Below are 17,730 nucleotides of genomic sequence, written 5' to 3'. Positions count from 1 at the left end.
AAAAGGCAGAAGGGTTTCGGGGAGGGAATTGAAACAAAACCTACGGGATTTCCCAAGAGGGGGTGACAGCGGGAAGACAAAAGAGGGGAGGGGGGGGGGGAAGGGAAAATTTTTGGGACCAAAAAAAGGGTGGACACAGTTCCACACAAAAATTGGGGAAAAAACGGGAGGGACCTGGGGGAAAAGGGAAAACTACAATGGATCAGGGAATCCCTTGTAAAAAAAAGAAAAGGGAGTCATGGAAGAAAAGGAGGTGTCAGAGTGGGCCCCCGGACCAGGGGGGCCCAAAATAACCCCGGGACCAGTGTTTTTTCGGGGTATTTGTGAACGAATGAAAGGAAAAAATTCGGGGGCCCCCCGGATGACGTGAATTTGGGAAGAGAAAAACCCCTGATCGAAGACCAGGCAGAACTAAAAGGGGACCGGGACAGGTTGCAGAACTGGTCCAGCAAGGGCCCCGGGAGTTCAACCCCCCCAATGCAAAGTCAGGAAGATTGGGAAGGGAAAAACCCCAAACGAGTACAGTCTAGGGGTCAGAGACTACAAACCCTAATTTAAGGAAAAAGATTTTGGGTGAGTATAACCCCGGGACATCCCCTAAAGGGACATCAACCAAATAACTGCTGCAGATATGGGCCCGGGGAAAACCCCGAACACCCCTGAATCTTAAAAAAGGGAACGTTAAACCCCACCGAAAGGGGGGGGCCCCATATTGGGAGTAATTCCCCTTTGAACCCACCCCCCAAAGCTGCAAAAAAACTAGAGGGGTGCAAAGGTTTAAACAAGACTAGTCCCAGAGCAAAAGGAAAGGTCCTAAGGAGAGGTTATAAATCAACCTGAGAACTGGGGACGGGAGAAAAGGGGGGGCAGGGATAACGACATCAAAAACTGAGGGGAAAATTTGACAAGGTGGATAAAACAGGATGTTTAGAGTTTGGGAACGGGTAAAAAGGGGGACACAGTTAAAGCAAAGAAAAATGAATAAAGGGATGTTGGGAAAGTTTTTTCCCTTCAGCCACAGGGTTTTGGGTGGGAAAATATTTTGGGGAAAGGGGGAAGGTGGGGCGGGATCCATACATAGCTTTAAGGGGAGGAAAGGATAAACCCTAAGGCTCAGGGGGGTGACCCAGTAGTGACAGTGAAGAGGGGGGCCAGGAGCCCGGCCCTGACCCCGCAACCTCAACTAGGCCAACTGGGGGAGTACACACGCGGCAACAGGAGAGGGGGTGGAGCCCCTAAAAAGGGAAACAAGTTTGGTTAAAGGGAATCAGCAAGGTTTCACAAAGGGAAAACCCTCATCAAAAAACCACTGGATTTTGTATGACAAGAACGGAAGAATTCACGAAGGCGTGGGGGATTGCACCTTCGGGACCGCAAGAAGGCCTTCGACACAGTTCCTCACGAAGTTAGAAAAGCTAGAGGACAAAACCCCTTCAAAAGGGCACAATGGACAAAAACCCCTTGGGCGGGGGCAACAATAAAATCTGGTAATGAAAATGGGGTAGTTAAATGGGCGTTTCGGACGAGAAAGGGTCCACAGGGGCCATCCGGGAAAAAAGGGTTTTTTGGTATATGTAAAGACATGACAAAAGGGGACAGACCCCAGAAGTGTCCCTTTTTGGGAGATGTGTGGGAAGAATAAGGGGAAAATTTAAAAATCGAATGGGGATCAGGAGACTACCAAGAGCCCGGGACGGGAGGGAAGTTTGGTCCAGAACGGGCTTTTCGAATTTACCCCGCCAAATACAAAGCCATGAAGATAAAAGGGGCAAAGAAGCCCCAAAGACGAAAACCCAAACCAAGAAAAGGGGAACTTGGGGTGAGAAATTGAGCACTTTCCCCGGGGAAAATCAACCAGATAATCCAAAAGGGCCCTATGGGCGCCGGGCAAACCTGAGAATAGTGTTTGTTTCCTCAATGGAATCGTTCAAGACTCTGTAAAACGGAAAATGTCAGGTTTTTAACGGGAGTATGAGCACGAGTTTGGAAACCACACCTGGTCAAGCACGTCAAGAAATTAGAGAAAGTGGGTTTGCAAAAAGACAGCCCCAAAGAAAGGGGGGAAATGCCCCAAAAAAAGGGTTAAAGGGGAAAATGACCAGACCACCCTGGAGGACATAAAACAAAAAATTTAAATGCGGGGAATTGAAAAGGAAAAAAAGAGGTTTTCCAGAGATGGACAAGAAAAGGGTTTAACAAAAGAAGACCCAAAGGAGACGGGATGTTAAATATTTTTCAGTCATAGAGTTGTCGGGAAGTGAATAGTTGGAAAGTAAAAGGGGGGTGGGGGGGAAAACCATGGGGAAGACGATTTTTGTTTCCCTTTGGGAGCGGGGAGAGGACCTAGTAGCAAAAAGGAAGAGGGGGACCGGGACCCAAAACCCCGACCCCGCAACCAAAAAAGGGGTGAAAGACACACCCCACAAAACCCATTTGTAATTTAATAAGTTCGGGGAACCCAAAAATTTGTTTTTTCCCCGCCCCTTGCCCCTTCCACCCTGTCCTGTCCCTGCCCAGTTTCCTCCCCCTGTCCCATGCTATGCCTCCCCCTGTCCCATGCTGTGCCTCCCCCTGTCCCCCTGCCACCCCTGCCCCTGTCCCATGCGGGGTGCCTGCCCCTGTCCCATGCCCCCCTGCCCTGCCCAGCCGGGGGCCCCTGTCCCATCCCGTGCCTCCCCCGCCCATCCCGCATCTGCCCCCGTCCCATCCCGGGCCTTCCCGTCCCATCCCGCCTGTCCCTGTCCCATCCCGGCCTGCCCCTTTGGGTCCCACCCATGCCCGTCCCTGTCCCATCCCGGCCTCCCCCCTTCCCCCCATGCGGGTACCTGCCCCTGTCCCATGCTGTACCTGTCCTGTCCCATGCGGGAAATTTACCCTCGCCCATGCGGGGTGCCTCCCCCTGTCCCATGCCACCCTGTCCCTGTCCCATGCTATGCCTGCCCCCGTCCCATGCTGTGCCTGTCCCGCCCCATGACCGGGCCCTGCCCCATGCGGGTGCCTGTCCCTGTCCCATGCTGTACCCACCCCCGTCCCATCCCAAGCCGGGCCCTTGTCCCATCCCGGCCTGCCCCCGGGTCCCATGCCAGCCTGTCCCTGTCCTGCTGTACCTATCCCTGTCCCATGCGGGGGCCTGCCCTGTCCCAGCGGGCCCCTTTGTCCCTGTCCCATGCTGTTCCTGTCCCCCCCAGTTGTACCCGCCCCCGTCCCATCCCGACGTGTCCCCCCCAGTTGTCCCCGCCCCCGGGTCCCATCCCGTACGTGTCCCCTGTCCCATGCCCCCCGTCCCCTGTCCCATCCCACCCCCCCCTACCCCATGCTGACCCCCCGCCCCATGCTGACCTCCCCTGCCCATGCTGTACCTGCCCCTGACCCATGGGACCGGGCCCCTTTGCCCCATCCCAAAACCGGGGCCTCTCTGTCCCATGTTGTCCTCCTCCTGTCCCACGCGGGACCGGGTCCCATGCGGGCACCTGTCCCTGCCCCATGCTGACCTGCCCTGTCCCATGCTGACCTGCCCATGCTGTATTTTGCCCCCGTCCCAAGCCACCTCCCCCTGCCCCATGCCGGCCGGGGCCCTGTCCCATGTTTGCCTGTCTGTCCCATGCCGTCCCCTTCCCCCCCTGTCCCATGCGGGCCCCCCCCACCCCCATCCCGACCTGGCATCTATCCCATGCTGCCCCTTTCCCCTCCCTGGGTTTTCCCCGGCCCTCCCCTGTCCCATGCTGCCCCCGCCCGGGTCCCTTTCCCCCGACCTCCCCTTGTCCCAGCTTGGACCTGCCCCTTTTCCATGTGGGCCTCCCCCCCTGCCCCAGCGAAAAAAACCTTTTTTGTCCCATGCTGTGCCTGCCCTGTCCCATGCCAGCCTCCCCTGTCCCACCAGCCCCCCTCTGTCCCATTCTGTACCTGCCTTGTCCCATCCCGGCCCAAATTTCTGTCCCATACTGTACCGTCCCATGCTGACCTGTCCCCGCCCCATGCTGACCTCCCCTGTCCCAGGGCCAGGCCTGCCCCTGCCCCCATGTAAAAAGCCCCCCCCGTCACATGCGGGGTGATTCCCCTTTCCCCATGCCCCCTCCCCACCCCATGCTGTCCCGGGGCTTTCATCCCATGCCACCTGCCTTTTGCACCATCCCGTACCTCCCCCTGTCCCGGCCACCCTCCCCGTCCCATCCCGGCCTGCCCCTGCCCATGCTGTACCCCCTGCCCAAACCTGACCTCCCCCTGCCCCATGCGGCCGGGGCCCCTGTCCCAGGCTGTCCCGGGGCCCCTATCCCATGCTGTGCGTGCCCTTTTGGGCCCATCCAGCCTCCCCCGGGCCCCATGCGGGGTACCTCCCCCTGCCCCATGGGGGGCCTTTTCCCGCCCATGCTTTTCCCTGCCCCTGTCCCATGCTGTACCTGCCCCTGTCCCAGGGCCGGCATGCCCCTGCCCCATCCCGTACCGGGGCCCCGGGTCCCATGCTGTACCTCCCCCTGTCCCAGGGGTACCTCCCCCTGCCCCATGCTGTACCTCCCCCTCCCCCCATGCCAGCCTCCCCCTGTCCCATGATGCCTGCCCCTGCCCCCATTTGCACCCTTCCCCTCCCCTTAGCCCTCCATTTTATAACCTCACAGAGGTAGGGGCCAGTGGTCTTTCCATGCTCCAGCATCTATAGGGGGACCTGAGGTTTTCATGAACCTGGGGCCAGAACCCAGGACACACTACAAGGAGAAACATCACACAGGTTGTGAAATGTCGGGGAAAAAGGGCAATGTGGTGGAAAAATTAAAAAAGAGAATTCGTATTTTTTAGATTAGAAAATTCTTGGTTTCAAAGATTTTTTAAATTTTGAGGAGGGTTGTTGAGGGGTTTCTTCCGAAATGTTTGGGGAAATTAAGAACTTTGGGGGGTGAAAAAGTGTTTGGGGGATGGAAAAGGGGAAACTGGGGTCGTCTTTTGGGGAAAATTGGAGGGTTTTCTTGCAAAAGGGGTTGGACATTTTGTAAACGTTTTAGGGGAGTGGGGGGAGAGGGAAGGGTATGTGTTTTTGACTTGACGTGCTATTGGGGTGTGAGGAAAGGGAACATTTAAGGGTTTCAGGTGAACTAGTTAGCCAAAATATTTTCCTGGGGGGGAAAACAAAATGCCTTTCACCTGGGGGGCTGGGTATATTATAATTTTAGGAGGTCTGAACTGTGGGGAAGGGCGCCCCCTGACGAAAGAATGGGAGGAGTTTTCTTCTTTTTCACCCTTTCCTTTTTTTGGGGGACGGGCCCAAAGTGTTTTTTATTGTTTTATGTCTTGGGATAATTTTTTTGTTTTTTTTTTTTTTTTTTCACACACACACACACACACACACACACACACACACACACACACACACACACACACACACACACGAATAAAAAATGAGGGGGAAAGGGAAGAAAGAATTAAAAGAGAAGTCCCTAGACATCCCTAGCAGTTACAGAAAAAAACCCCATGGGGAAATAATAGATGCAACCTTCCCCACCAGGGTACCAGATCATGAGGAAAGATAGAAGGGTAGGGGGAGGTGGGGTTGGGGTTTGCTCAAAAAAGATGGAAATTGGGGAAAAAAATAATAAATAAAAAGGAGAAAGAGAAAATATAGGGAGGAATTTTTTGGGGAAAAAAATGGTCATTGCAGTGATGTATAATCCAAACAGAACTGGGCAGGAGGCCAAGAGAGGAATATGAAGAGAGCAACAGAGCAATGGGGACCCTAACTTTTTGGGAGGTGGCGAAGAGTTTCCCCCCAGCAGGGGCAAAGTTGTTTTAAGGGGGGGGATTTTAAAAACAGGAGAGGGCTGGGGAAACCCGGAGCCATGGGGTCCCAAAAAATGGAGAGCCCGGATGTTGGAGTGGGGCTGGGAAAAACCCCATGCACCAAAACATGTTAAGGACACTAAAAGAGTGAGAGGGGGGAGGAAAATAGCGATTGGACCCCTTTTTCACCCTGGGAGTTTTTGGGGCATTGAGGACATAAAATGAGGGGTCCCCAGGGGCCAGGACCCCGGGTTCTGTGTTTGGGAAAACATAGTAGAGCTGCGGGGGGAGAGAATAACAGGAGAAAAGGAAAGCCACTTTAAAAAAGGGACTAATAGGGGTTGGGAAAAACTTCCCGGGGGGAGGGGTTTTATTTGTGGACAAAAACTGCAAAATTGAAAAAGAAATGATGGAAATGTAGCAAACAAAATAGGAGGGGGAAAGGTCTATTTTCCCCAAAGGGGACATAAAAAAGGGAAACCAGGGAAAAAGCCCCCGGTTTACCCGACGGTGGGGAAAAACAAAAGAATAGAAAATGGGAAAAAACAGAAGGCAGAGAACACACGAAAATAGGGGGTGGGGGGAGCCAGGAACGAGTTTTGCACAGGGGGGAAGGAGGGGGGCCCGTTTTCATATGAAAAAGGGGGCAACACGAGGGAAACAAGATTTACCTGGGAAACCCGTTGGGAAGCCAAATCAGGAGGGGAAAAAACAGGGCCAAAAAACCCGGGACGATTAAGGAAAAGGTGGAGAACTCACAAGAAAAAGATCAGGGGGTAGTGGAGGAGCTGAAAAAGGAGATTTAATGTTTTTTCAGTAGAGAAGGAAAGGGTGGGGAAGACAGCATGAAGGGGAAAATAAGAGGGGGGAAAATACCCCCAATGTTGAAAGACATAGAAAACTGAGGAGGAGGTGAAGAAGCTTTGGACCTTTAAATTAAAGGGGGGTGGGCCGACAAACTTCCCATGGGTCCTTTTGAGAAGGAGAGAGTGTGTCCTTTTAACCCCAATTTTTCAACAATCCCCTTTTAAACTGGGGGGAACCACCTTTAGAAATGGAAGACAAACTTTTTGTAGTCCCCATATTTAAGAAAGGGGAAAAGAAAAGAGGAATTTAAAATACAGACCTGTGTCACTGAAAATTTTATTGTGTGCAAAAATCATGGGGAAGATTATTTCAGAGGGGGGTGAAAATTTTGGGAAAAGGGAAAAAGATTATAAAAAAAACCAGCATGGGTTCATGGGAAAGGAACCTTTTTTTACAAACCTCCCCGGAGTTTTTTGGGCAAGGTAACAGAAGAAAACACGGGGAGAGGGGTTGTAGATTGGTTTTTCCCGACTGCAGGGAATCTTTGAAATAGTTCCCCAAGAGATTAGTGGGAAGCCGGATAGGAAATGTAAAAGGAAGGGACTGGGGAATGGAAAGGAAACCCGACAGGGGGGCAGCAACGGGGCCCTGGGATGGGAAAAGGTTACAGTGGGGCCTGAGAGTGGGCCCACAGGGGCGCCCTAGGACCAGGGATTTTATAATGAAAAGGCATGATGGAAGGAAAGATTTTGAAGTGTCCCCGTTCGAGATGATGGGTTGATGGGGAAAAAATTAAATCGGGCGAGGATGAGGCAGGACTGCAAAGAGACCGGGGAGGCTGGGGCATGTGGGTCCAGTAACTGGCCCTAACCCAAACCAGCCAAAGCAAAGCCCGGGAAAAGGGGAGGGGGAAAGAAGACCGCAGAAGAATATAGGCTAGGGGGGCGACCACAGACCTCACTAGGAGAAAGACCGGGGGACCATAACACCGGGGAAACACCGGAGGCACAATCAACCAAATAACCGCTGCAGCAAGGGCGCCTGGCAAACCTGAGGGAAAGGGGTTCCGATACCCTTTTAAAAAGGAATCGTTCAAGACACGTACACGGTATTTAAAAACCCATACTTTTTGATGGAAACCAGTCCGGGAAACCCCCCCCCTGGCCGGTAACGCCAAGAAGAGGGGAAAAGGGTTTGCAAAAAAGGTAGTCCCAGAGCTCAAGGGAATGTGAAGAGGAAAGGTTAAGGGAAATGACTGACGACACTGGAATTTTTTAGAAGGGTCAAATATATATATATATATATATATATATATATATATATATATATATATATATATATATATATATATATATATATATATATATATAATGATGATGAATGTGATTACTGTTATTATTATTATTATTTATTGGTTCTAATTTTAAAAGTATTATTTAATATTTGAATTATTTGTATTAATGATTACTGCCTCTAATAATAATAATAATAATAATAATAATAATAATAATAATAATAATAATAATAATAATAATAATAATAATAATAAATTATTATAAGAGAAATATTGTTCGTGTTTCATGGTTTTTAATGTACGAGAAAGAGAAAGAGTGAATTTGAGAAAGTTGAAATGAGAGAGAGAGAGAGAGACAGACAGACAGAGACAGAGGGAGGGAGGGAGGGATGGAGGGAGGGAGGTAGGGAGGGAATGAGGGAGGGAGGGAGGGAGGTGAAGGTCCAGGAAGGAATGAGATCAGACATAGTTTAGTGAAAAATGAGAACAGTGTTGGATCAACACTGAGTAAGAACTCAGTGTTGTTACAGACCTTCACCATACATTGTTGTATTACAGACCTACTTCACAATACATTGTTGTATTACAGACCTACTTCACCATACATTGTTGTGTTACAGGCCTACTTCACCATACATTGTTGTGTTACAGGCCTACTTCACCATACATTGTTGTGTTACAGACCTACTTCACCATACATTGTTGTATTACAGACCTACTTCACCATACATTGTTGTATTACAGACCTACTTCACCATACATTGTTGTATTACAGACCTACTTCACCATACATTGTTGTATTACAGACCTACTTCACCATACATTGTTGTATTACAGACCTACTTCACCATACATTGTTGTATTACAGACCTACTTCACCATACATTGTTGTATTACAGACCTACTTCACCATACATTGTTGTGTTACAGACCTACTTCACCATACATTGTTGTGTTACAGGCCTACGTCACTATACACTCGTTTGGTCAGTATATCCTTCATCCTTGGGGCTACACTGCATCAGTTATCAGGAGCAACGCTGGAAGATTGGTGAGTCATCTTTATATTTCCTAGTTACTCCAGTGATGTCACTCCACTCACTATCACAGGAGTAAATGTACTTAGTACAGTTACTCTTGTGACAGTGACTGGAGTCACTACGTACAGTAACCGTACGTAATATTTACTCCACTCGGCCAGATGTGGCTGAGTGGCGTAAGTACTACGTACTTCGATGCAGTGTGTGCAGGTTCGAATCCTGCTGTGAACTGAGAGATAATGTTTGTGAATAATTTCGCTCGTATGCGAATTGTTAACTATATATATATATATATATATATATATATATATATATATATATATATATATATATATATATATATATATATATATATATGTAGATAAATGGTTCAGAGAACCGAGACGTTGATGAATTAGACACATGTGCAACACTTGGGTATCTTTATTGTGGAAACGTTTCTCCACACAGTGGCTTCATCAGTCCTACACAAAGAAGAATGGTGAAGAACAGAAGGAGTTTGAGGTAATCAGTCCCTCAGCCTGAGTCGATGTAATCAGTCTTGAAAAGAAAACAGCATTTGCTCGAAGTGGCTTATATATTGTAGGCAGGTGAGGTGCAGCAGTCATAGGTAATATCACCTTTAACAAATCCAGATGTGGAGGCTGGTCATGCCTAAATGTTAGGCAAGTGAAGAATTCCCTGAATTAAGACCCCAAGATAGTTCTGTGTCGGACAGGAACGTAGATAAACGTGTTCTCGATGAAGGTACCCAAGTATTGCACATGTGTCTAATTTACCATATATAAATATATATGTTAAGATCAGTTAGGTTTTAAACGCTCGTGTTGTCTAGCATTTTTCCTGTTCTGATAAAGGCGAACTTGTTTCCCTGCAGTCGAGTCATTAGGTCGAATGGAATAAAGTTTTCATCAATGATTGATGTTAAACTTTAACTAGCTTACAGTAGAATATATTCACCCACCATTGCCGCTACAAAACAGTAACCAGTCCTTCATGACTGGGTCAGTGTTACGTTGGTTTAACATCCTTTTCACTGTACGCTCTGGTTCAACATAATTCTCTACTACCCAGAAAGATCTAGGGGGAATGTTAACATTTATGTGAAACCCAACTCATCTTCTCAAACTTATCCTGCCACAGTTTACTCAGTAGGTTAAACTTATCCTGCCACAGTTTACTCAGTAGGTTAAACTTAAAATACTTGTATACAAAAATTGCTATGTATTCCCTGGATAAGTATTTACAGAATATACAAACGACACCTGGTCTGGCCCATCCCACGCATTAACAAGTAATACATAATCTTCTAGAGGCCAACAGTAACAGCCTGGTTGATCAGAACCTGATCCACCTTGAGGCCTGGCAACAGACCGGACCGCGGGGGCGTTGACCCCCAGAACCCTCTCCAGTTATAGGGTTGTGAACCACTCGATTAACCTGGCCCCAGTCAAATAGCTGTCTTAACGAAGTGTTTTGATACACAGTAGCAACCATGGGGACACTATTGTGTTAACATCTAATCTCCGACGTAGGTTTTACTTGCTAGGTAAGTCACATCTTGCCCAGAGGAGTGCTACTCCCAGCATGGCTTCAAGGAATGAGAGGGAGGCAAGTAATGGCCTCCCCACACCCACAAGTATTGATCGCCTTGCTCAGTAATTCTCAACTAATGCCTTAATACTCTTAGTTTTCTTCTATAACACTATCATTTTTTTTCTTAATAATAATAATAATAATAATAATAATGATAATAATAATAATATACATTTAAAGTACTGCTGATACAGTATAATTATTATAACATTGTTTTGTTTACAAGTGGAGTGATAGTTCTTGCCCTAGAATCAAGCTACCTGTGCTCCAACAGTTAAATATAACTATTACAAACAATAGGGTCATTTCCTGCAACATAGGTATTTACCCTAGCACTGCTAGGGTTCTCTTAGTGGGTCTGACATCCTCCCATAACAATAAGTGACACTGTTTCTTTTATTAAATAATTCACTTCTATCGTGAGGGCATCCTGGGTATTGTACTCGAAGAAAAGAAATTCACCCATGGGGTACAATTAGCTAACAAGCTTCATGTACTTAAATCGATCTGCTGTTACCTGTTCTGTGTCATTCCTAGGGTACGGTGGGGACTGGCATGGCCGAGGCCATCCTAGCTGGAGAGCAGGTCACATACATGGTGGGCAGTCCTGGAGAACTCCTCTGTGAGTACCCACATTCAGAATTCAATTGAATGTGCTGATAAAAAAATACTGGATATGTTAATAAAAGAAATTAATGTAAATATTGATAAAAAAATTTATTTTGATAATTTTTAATGTATATTTTGACAAAAATATAGTAAAAGACCCTAGAATATATTTATATAACTAACAAATCCAGAAATATTAATGTAATTAGCAAAAATTAATGGCACAAACAAATCCATGTGCGGAAAATGAAAGAGAAGATAAGAATTCTTCCTATTTGGGCCACAATTGAACTCAGCCTTGCTAAAGAGGCCTCAGTGATGGACCCTCATAGTGACTGCTTCTCTTATCATCTGTTTCATTTTTCCAACAAAGATTTGTTAGTGAAACTGAAAAAGAAATTGTTCGAGGTAGATAGTAGATAAGGGAAGAATTGAGGAGAGAGGAGGCAGGAGGCATAACTAAAGAGACCTAATACCCGTCTGTTCTCAGATCCTGCATCAGGAGCGTCAGACGACTACGCTGCTGGTGTGGGAGACATACCCCTGGTGTACACGCTGGAACTCAGAGACACTGGGGCAGCTGGGTTCATTCTACCCAAGGAACTGATTAGACCCACGGTGAGTGTGTCTGCCCCACCCCACTCCTTCCCGTCTCGCTTAACAGCCCGTCCTCGTAGTGACAGACATTATTCTACTGGTGTAGCGACTGTCAAATGGAGACTGGTGAAGGCACCTTAATTATATTATTTTGGGGGGATAGAAGACAACCCAACCTAACCTAAGGTGATTTCTTCCCTACCTTCCTCTCTCCCACCCTCCCTTCTCTCTCTCTCTCTCTCTCTCTCTCTCTCTCTCTCTCTCTCTCTCTCTCTCTCTCTCTCTCTCTCTCTCTCTCTCTCTCTCTCTCTCTCTCTCTCTCTCTCTCTCTCTCTCTCTCTCTCTCTCTCTTTCTCTCTCTCTCTCTCTCTCTCTCTCTCTCTCTCCCTTTCTCTCGTATTAAAGTTGCACACAGCTCTTCCAGAACAGTTTCAAAAGGTAATGAAAATTTCGGGAAACTCGTATCTTAATACCTCTCATCTTTCATTATCTCTTCTGATTGTTTTATTGTCATTATGACTCTATGACTCACGAAATCGCAATAATACGATTGTAAATAAATCACTCAAAGGGTAGGAATGAAACCCATGGCAAGTGAATCCTATACATATATATATACAATTACTCAGATATGGTAAACATGAGGAAATTAAATCTTCATCAGAGTACAAAACAAATTCTGGCCACAAAATAGAGCGAAACACCAACGTCAAAGACCTGGGAGTGATTATGTCGGAGGATCTCACCTTCAAGGACCATAACATTGTATCAATCGCATCTGCTAGAAAAATGACAGGATGGATAATGAGAACCTTCAAAACTAGGGAGGCCAAGCCCATGATGACACTCTTCAGGTCACTTGTTCTATCTAGGCTGGAATATTGCTGCACTCTAACAGCACCTTTCAAGGCAGGTGAAATTGCCGACCTAGAAAATGTACAGAGAACTTTCACGGCGCGCATAACGGAGATAAAACACCTCAATTACTGGGAGCGCTTGAGGTTTCTAAACCTGTATTCCCTGGAACGCAGGAGGGAGAGATACATGATTATATACACCTGGAAAATCCTAGAGGGACTAGTACCGAACTTGCACACGAAAATCACTCACTACGAAAGCAAAAGACTTGGCAGACGATGCACCATCCCCCCAATGAAAAGCAGGGGTGTCACTAGCACGTTAAGAGACCATACAATAAGTGTCAGGGGCCCAAGACTGTTCAACTGCCTCCCAGCACACATAAGGGGGATTACCAACAGACCCCTGGTAGTCTTCAAGCTGGCACTGGACAAGCACCTAAAGTCAGTTCCTGATCAGCCGGGCTGTGGCTCGTACGTTGGTTTGCGTGCAGCCAGCAGCAACAGCCTGGTTGATCAGGCGCTGATCCACCAGGAGGCCTGGTCACAGACCGGGCCGCGGGGGCGTTGACCCCCGAAACTCTCTCCAGGTAAACTCCAGGTAATATATATATATATATAATATGTATATATATAATATGTATATATATATATATATATATATATATATATATATATATATATATATATATTTACATGTATGACTGGTGGTGTATACGTTATATGCAACCTTAATGATCTTCGTTTGGTTGATAAGATTTAAACCTACAAAATTATTAGTATTATTATTATTATAAATGCTATTATTTTCAACACATCTCCGGCACTGTAAATTAGATGCCTCTCCAAACTTCAGTATCTCCACCCCTCCTTCAGAGTGCAGGCACTGTACTTCCCACCTCCAGGACTCAAGTCTGGCTAACTAACTGCCATGTGTCCCTCCATAAATGTTACCTTGCTCACACTCCAGCAACACATCATTTCACAAAACCCACTTGTCTCTACTCCTATCACGCTCGCACACGCCTGCTGGATGTTAAATCCCCTCGTACACAAAACCCTTCTTTACCTACAGGAAAGCATTAACCCCATACGGATTTTAACATTCTGATATTTTTCTAATGCATTTTAATTCCTCACGGCAGATCAATGATGCGTGGCTGGCCATAAAGTACTTGGGAAACCACGTTATACAGACCAGTTTACGGGACAGCGGAAATGAGCAGATCACAGCAACGAATTCTGCCGAGGAGGAAAGTGTTGTAACCATAGAACCAGATGCATCTCCGGCAGTGATGGGTGAGGCAGTTCTTGTGGAACGAGAGGAAACAACAGAGGCAGCAGTTCCTGTGGAACGAGAGGAAGCAACAGAGGCAGCAGTTCCTGTGGAACGAGAGGAAGCAACAGAGGCAGCAGTTCCTGTGGAACGAGAGGAAACAACAGAGGCAGCAGTTCCTGTGGAACGAGAGGAAGCAACAGAGGCAGCAGTTCCTGTGGAACGAGAGGAAGCAACAGAGGCAGCAGTTCCTGTGGAACGAGAGGAAGCAACAGAGGCAGCAGTTCCTGTGGAACGAGAGGAAACAACAGAGGCAGCAGTTCCTGTGGAACGAGAGGAAGCAACAGAGGCAGCAGTTCCTGTGGAACGAGAGGAAACAACAGAGGCAGCAGTTCCTGTGGAACGAGAGGAAACAACAGAGGCAGCAGTTCCTGTGGAACGAGAGGAAGCAACAGAGGCAGCAGTTCCTGTGGAACGAGAGGAAACAACAGAGGCAGCAGTTCCTGTGGAACGAGAGGAAACAACAGAGGCAGCAGTTCCTGTGGAACGAGAGGAAACAACAGAGGCAATAATTCCTGTTGAACGAGAGGAAACAACAGAGGCAGCAGTTCCTGTGGAACGAGAGGAAACAACAGAGGCAGCAGTTCCTGTGGAACGAGAGGAAACAACAGAGGCAATAATTCCTGTTGAACGAGAGGAAACAACAGAGGCAGCAGTTCCTGTTGAACGAGAGGAAACAACAGAGGCAATAATTCCTGTTGAACGAGAGGAAACAACAGAGGCAGCAGTTCCTGTTGAACGAGAGGAAACAACAGAGGCAGCAGTTCCTGTTGAACGAGAGGAAACAACAGAGGCAATAATTCCTGTTGAACGAGAGGAAACAACAGAGGCAATAATTCCTGTTGAACGAGAGGAAACAACAGAGGCAGCAGTTCCTGTTGAACGAGAGGAAACAACAGGTTCAGCAATTCCTGTTGAAAGAGAGGAAACAACAGATTCAATAGTTCCTGTTGAACGAGAGGAAACAACAGATTCAGCAATTCCTGTTGAACGAGAGGAAACAACAGAGGCAGCAGTCCCTGTTGAACGAGAGGAATCAACAGATTCAGCAATTCCTGTTGAACGAGAGGAAACAACAGAGGCAGTAGCTCCTGTTGAACGAGAGGAAACAACAGAGGCAGTAGTTCCTGTTGAACGAGAGGAAACAATAGAGGTAGTAGTTCCTGAAACTGATGTCCCCGTTGTTGCAAACAACAGTACTGCCGTGCTATCCGACACTGTCGCTCCCTCAGTACTGGACTATGCTTTTGCCATCATGCCTGACACTGTCCTCCCTACTGAACTAGACTTCGGCACAGCCATCCTGCCTGGCACTTTCCTCCCCACTAAACAAGATTTCGCTATTGCCATCCCGCCTGACACTTTCCTTCCCGTGAGATCAGATTTCGCTATCGGCGCTGGCGTCCCCGCTGCACCAGACCTTGCTACTGGCGTCTTGTTTGACACTATCGCCCCAGTGAACCCCGGGTTGGTTACTGCCGTCTTGTCTGGCACTGTCTCTGCTGGAAAGAAAGAACCTACTTACGGTGAGGTCTACCCCAAGGTCCGCATCCAGAAGCCAGAGTGGGAAAATAAGGAAGACAGACCAGAAGGAGTCCACTTTGCCACGCAGAGTGAGCAGACAAAGGTGAAGGAATTCATTTCGTATAGCAGTGCAGCAGAAGCAGAACTCCCAAAGCAGCAGACGCAGGCAGAACAACTCACCCACGCCAACACTCCGACACAGATTGAACAAGCAGACAACAGTTGGGTTGCTGGTGAAAATTACAGGGATGAGAGCACTGTAGGAGAGAGATTAAAGCCACATAGGTTTGTGTACCAGGCTTTTAAGGATGACAGCGAGAATTCTAAGAACCACAGTGGAGAGCAGAGTGACTCTAGGAACCACAGTGGAGAGCAGAGTGACTCTAGGAACCACAGTGGGGAACAGTGTGGCTGCACTAGGAACCACAGTGGAGAGCAGAGTGACTCTAGGAACCACAGTGGAGAGCAGAGTGACTCTAGGAACCGCAGTGGAGAGCAGAGTGACTCTAGGAACCGCAGTGGAGAGCAGAGTGACTCTAGGAACCACAGTGGAGAGCAGAATGACTCTAGGAACCGCAGTGGAGAGCAGAGTGACTCTAGGAACCGCAGTGGAGAGCAGAGTGACTCTAGGAACCGCAGTGGAGAGCAGAGTGACTAGGAACCGCAGTGGAGAGCAGAGTGACTAGGAACCACTGGGAGGAGGCCAGAAACTTCTCTTGAGATTCAGAAACAAGAGAGAAAAACAAGAGACGCATCACGACACGAACATTAAAATATATTATCAGAGCTGTGATCTTCAGTTGCTTGACCGTGTGTCACTGCTGCTGCTAATGCTGTTATGTTACTGAACTGACTGCTGCTGGCCCTCGGCTCGTCCAGCTGCGGCTGGTGGTCCTGCTCCCGCTGAAAGATAAGTTATGCAGGCAGATCATAAGACAAACAGACAGCTTGATGGGGAAGACAGATAGACAGGTAGGCAGAGAAGCACATTGAGAAACAGACCTGAAGGACTCAAACACAGGAAGTACAAAAACATGCATGACACAGACGGTGTTATATACTTCTATTATGCACAAGAATGATGAGAGATGAAGACAGGTAGACAGTCTGAGACACTAAGGCAAGTGAGACATTTAGACAGACACGTAGACAAGCACACAGACAGACAAAGACACGAACAGACAGTACTCAAGCCACAGATAATTATTTTACATACAAAGCAGTGCTGTCAGAAACAGACAGACAGGCTGACAGCTCTAAAAATACAGAAATAAAATACAATACTTATAATCCCAGTGACCTGACCTACACCTGTCACTCCACTTGCTTTATTAATTTATTTTATTGTTACTCTCATATTTATTATTTATTATAACTTATTAAATTTTGTTAACGGTTTTGTTGTCATATTTTATAAGCAGAAAAATAAAAGCTTTTGTTGTTACTTTTGTTTTATTTTGTCTTCATAATAATCTTTAAGTAACAAAAGTATCTCGCTTTATTACCTGTTACTTTTGCTATCTATTTACACTGACTATCGTTATGCATCGCTGACTAAGCCTATCCAAACCCGTCAAGAGCATACGGAGGCACACTGCAGTAGGTCAGTAGGCCTACTGCAGTGTGCCTAACTCAAGAATAATCTTCGATAACTTTAACTCAAATGCAAAGTCCCACTCAAATCCAACCCCTCTCACTCATGTATTTATCTAATCTATATTTGAAGCTACCCAAGGTTTTAACCTCAATAACCCTACAAGGCAGACTGTTCCACTCATCAACTACCTTGTTTCCAAACCAGTACTTTCCTATATCCTTTCTAAATCTATATTTATCCAATTTGAATCCACTATTTCGAGTTCATTCCTGAGAACCTTATCTATATATCCCATATGCCCATCTTCCACTTATACATTTCAATCTTCCACTTATACATTACAATCTTCCACTTATACATTTCAATCTTCCACTTATACATTACAATCTTCCACTTATACATTTCAATCTTCCATTTATACATTTCAATCTTCCACTTATACATTTCAATCTGTCTTACAAGAGAATGTACATTAAGAGATTTCAATCTCTATTCGTCTTGCTTCATAATTGTTTTGGTCAACACTTGTCAACAATGTTCAACTTGTCAACCATTAACATTCATGCGTTATCAGCAATTACATATTTATACGAGCAGCACCCATCAACATCTATATGTTTAGTAGGTAAGACACATAGGCAACAGTTAGGCAACTTTATTCCGAAACGTTTCGCCTACACAGTAGGCTTCTACAGTCGAATACAGAA

At 46.8% G+C, this 17,730-nt stretch overlaps 1 protein-coding gene across 1 annotated transcript in view; it reads left to right on the top strand.

Moving 5' to 3' along the window:
* The window catches only part of LOC128702739 (uncharacterized), a 91,364-nt gene extending 74,502 nt beyond the window's left edge, over window positions 1–16,862 (top strand). Inside the window, exons 9-12 of the mRNA XM_070101801.1 lie at window positions 8,829–8,918; window positions 11,041–11,125; window positions 11,603–11,730; window positions 13,712–16,862. Coding sequence (XP_069957902.1) covers window positions 8,829–8,918; window positions 11,041–11,125; window positions 11,603–11,730; window positions 13,712–16,084 — 2,676 coding nt within the window. The 3' untranslated portion in view covers window positions 16,085–16,862. The remainder of the gene's footprint in view (window positions 1–8,828; window positions 8,919–11,040; window positions 11,126–11,602; window positions 11,731–13,711) is intronic.
* The last annotated feature ends 868 nt before the right edge of the window (window positions 16,863–17,730 follow it).

The sequence above is a fragment of the Cherax quadricarinatus genome, chromosome 79, assembly GCF_038502225.1.
Source record: "Cherax quadricarinatus isolate ZL_2023a chromosome 79, ASM3850222v1, whole genome shotgun sequence".
Taxonomy (NCBI): Eukaryota; Metazoa; Arthropoda; class Malacostraca; order Decapoda; family Parastacidae; genus Cherax; species Cherax quadricarinatus.
This window is presented reverse-complemented; position numbering and strand designations above follow the sequence as displayed.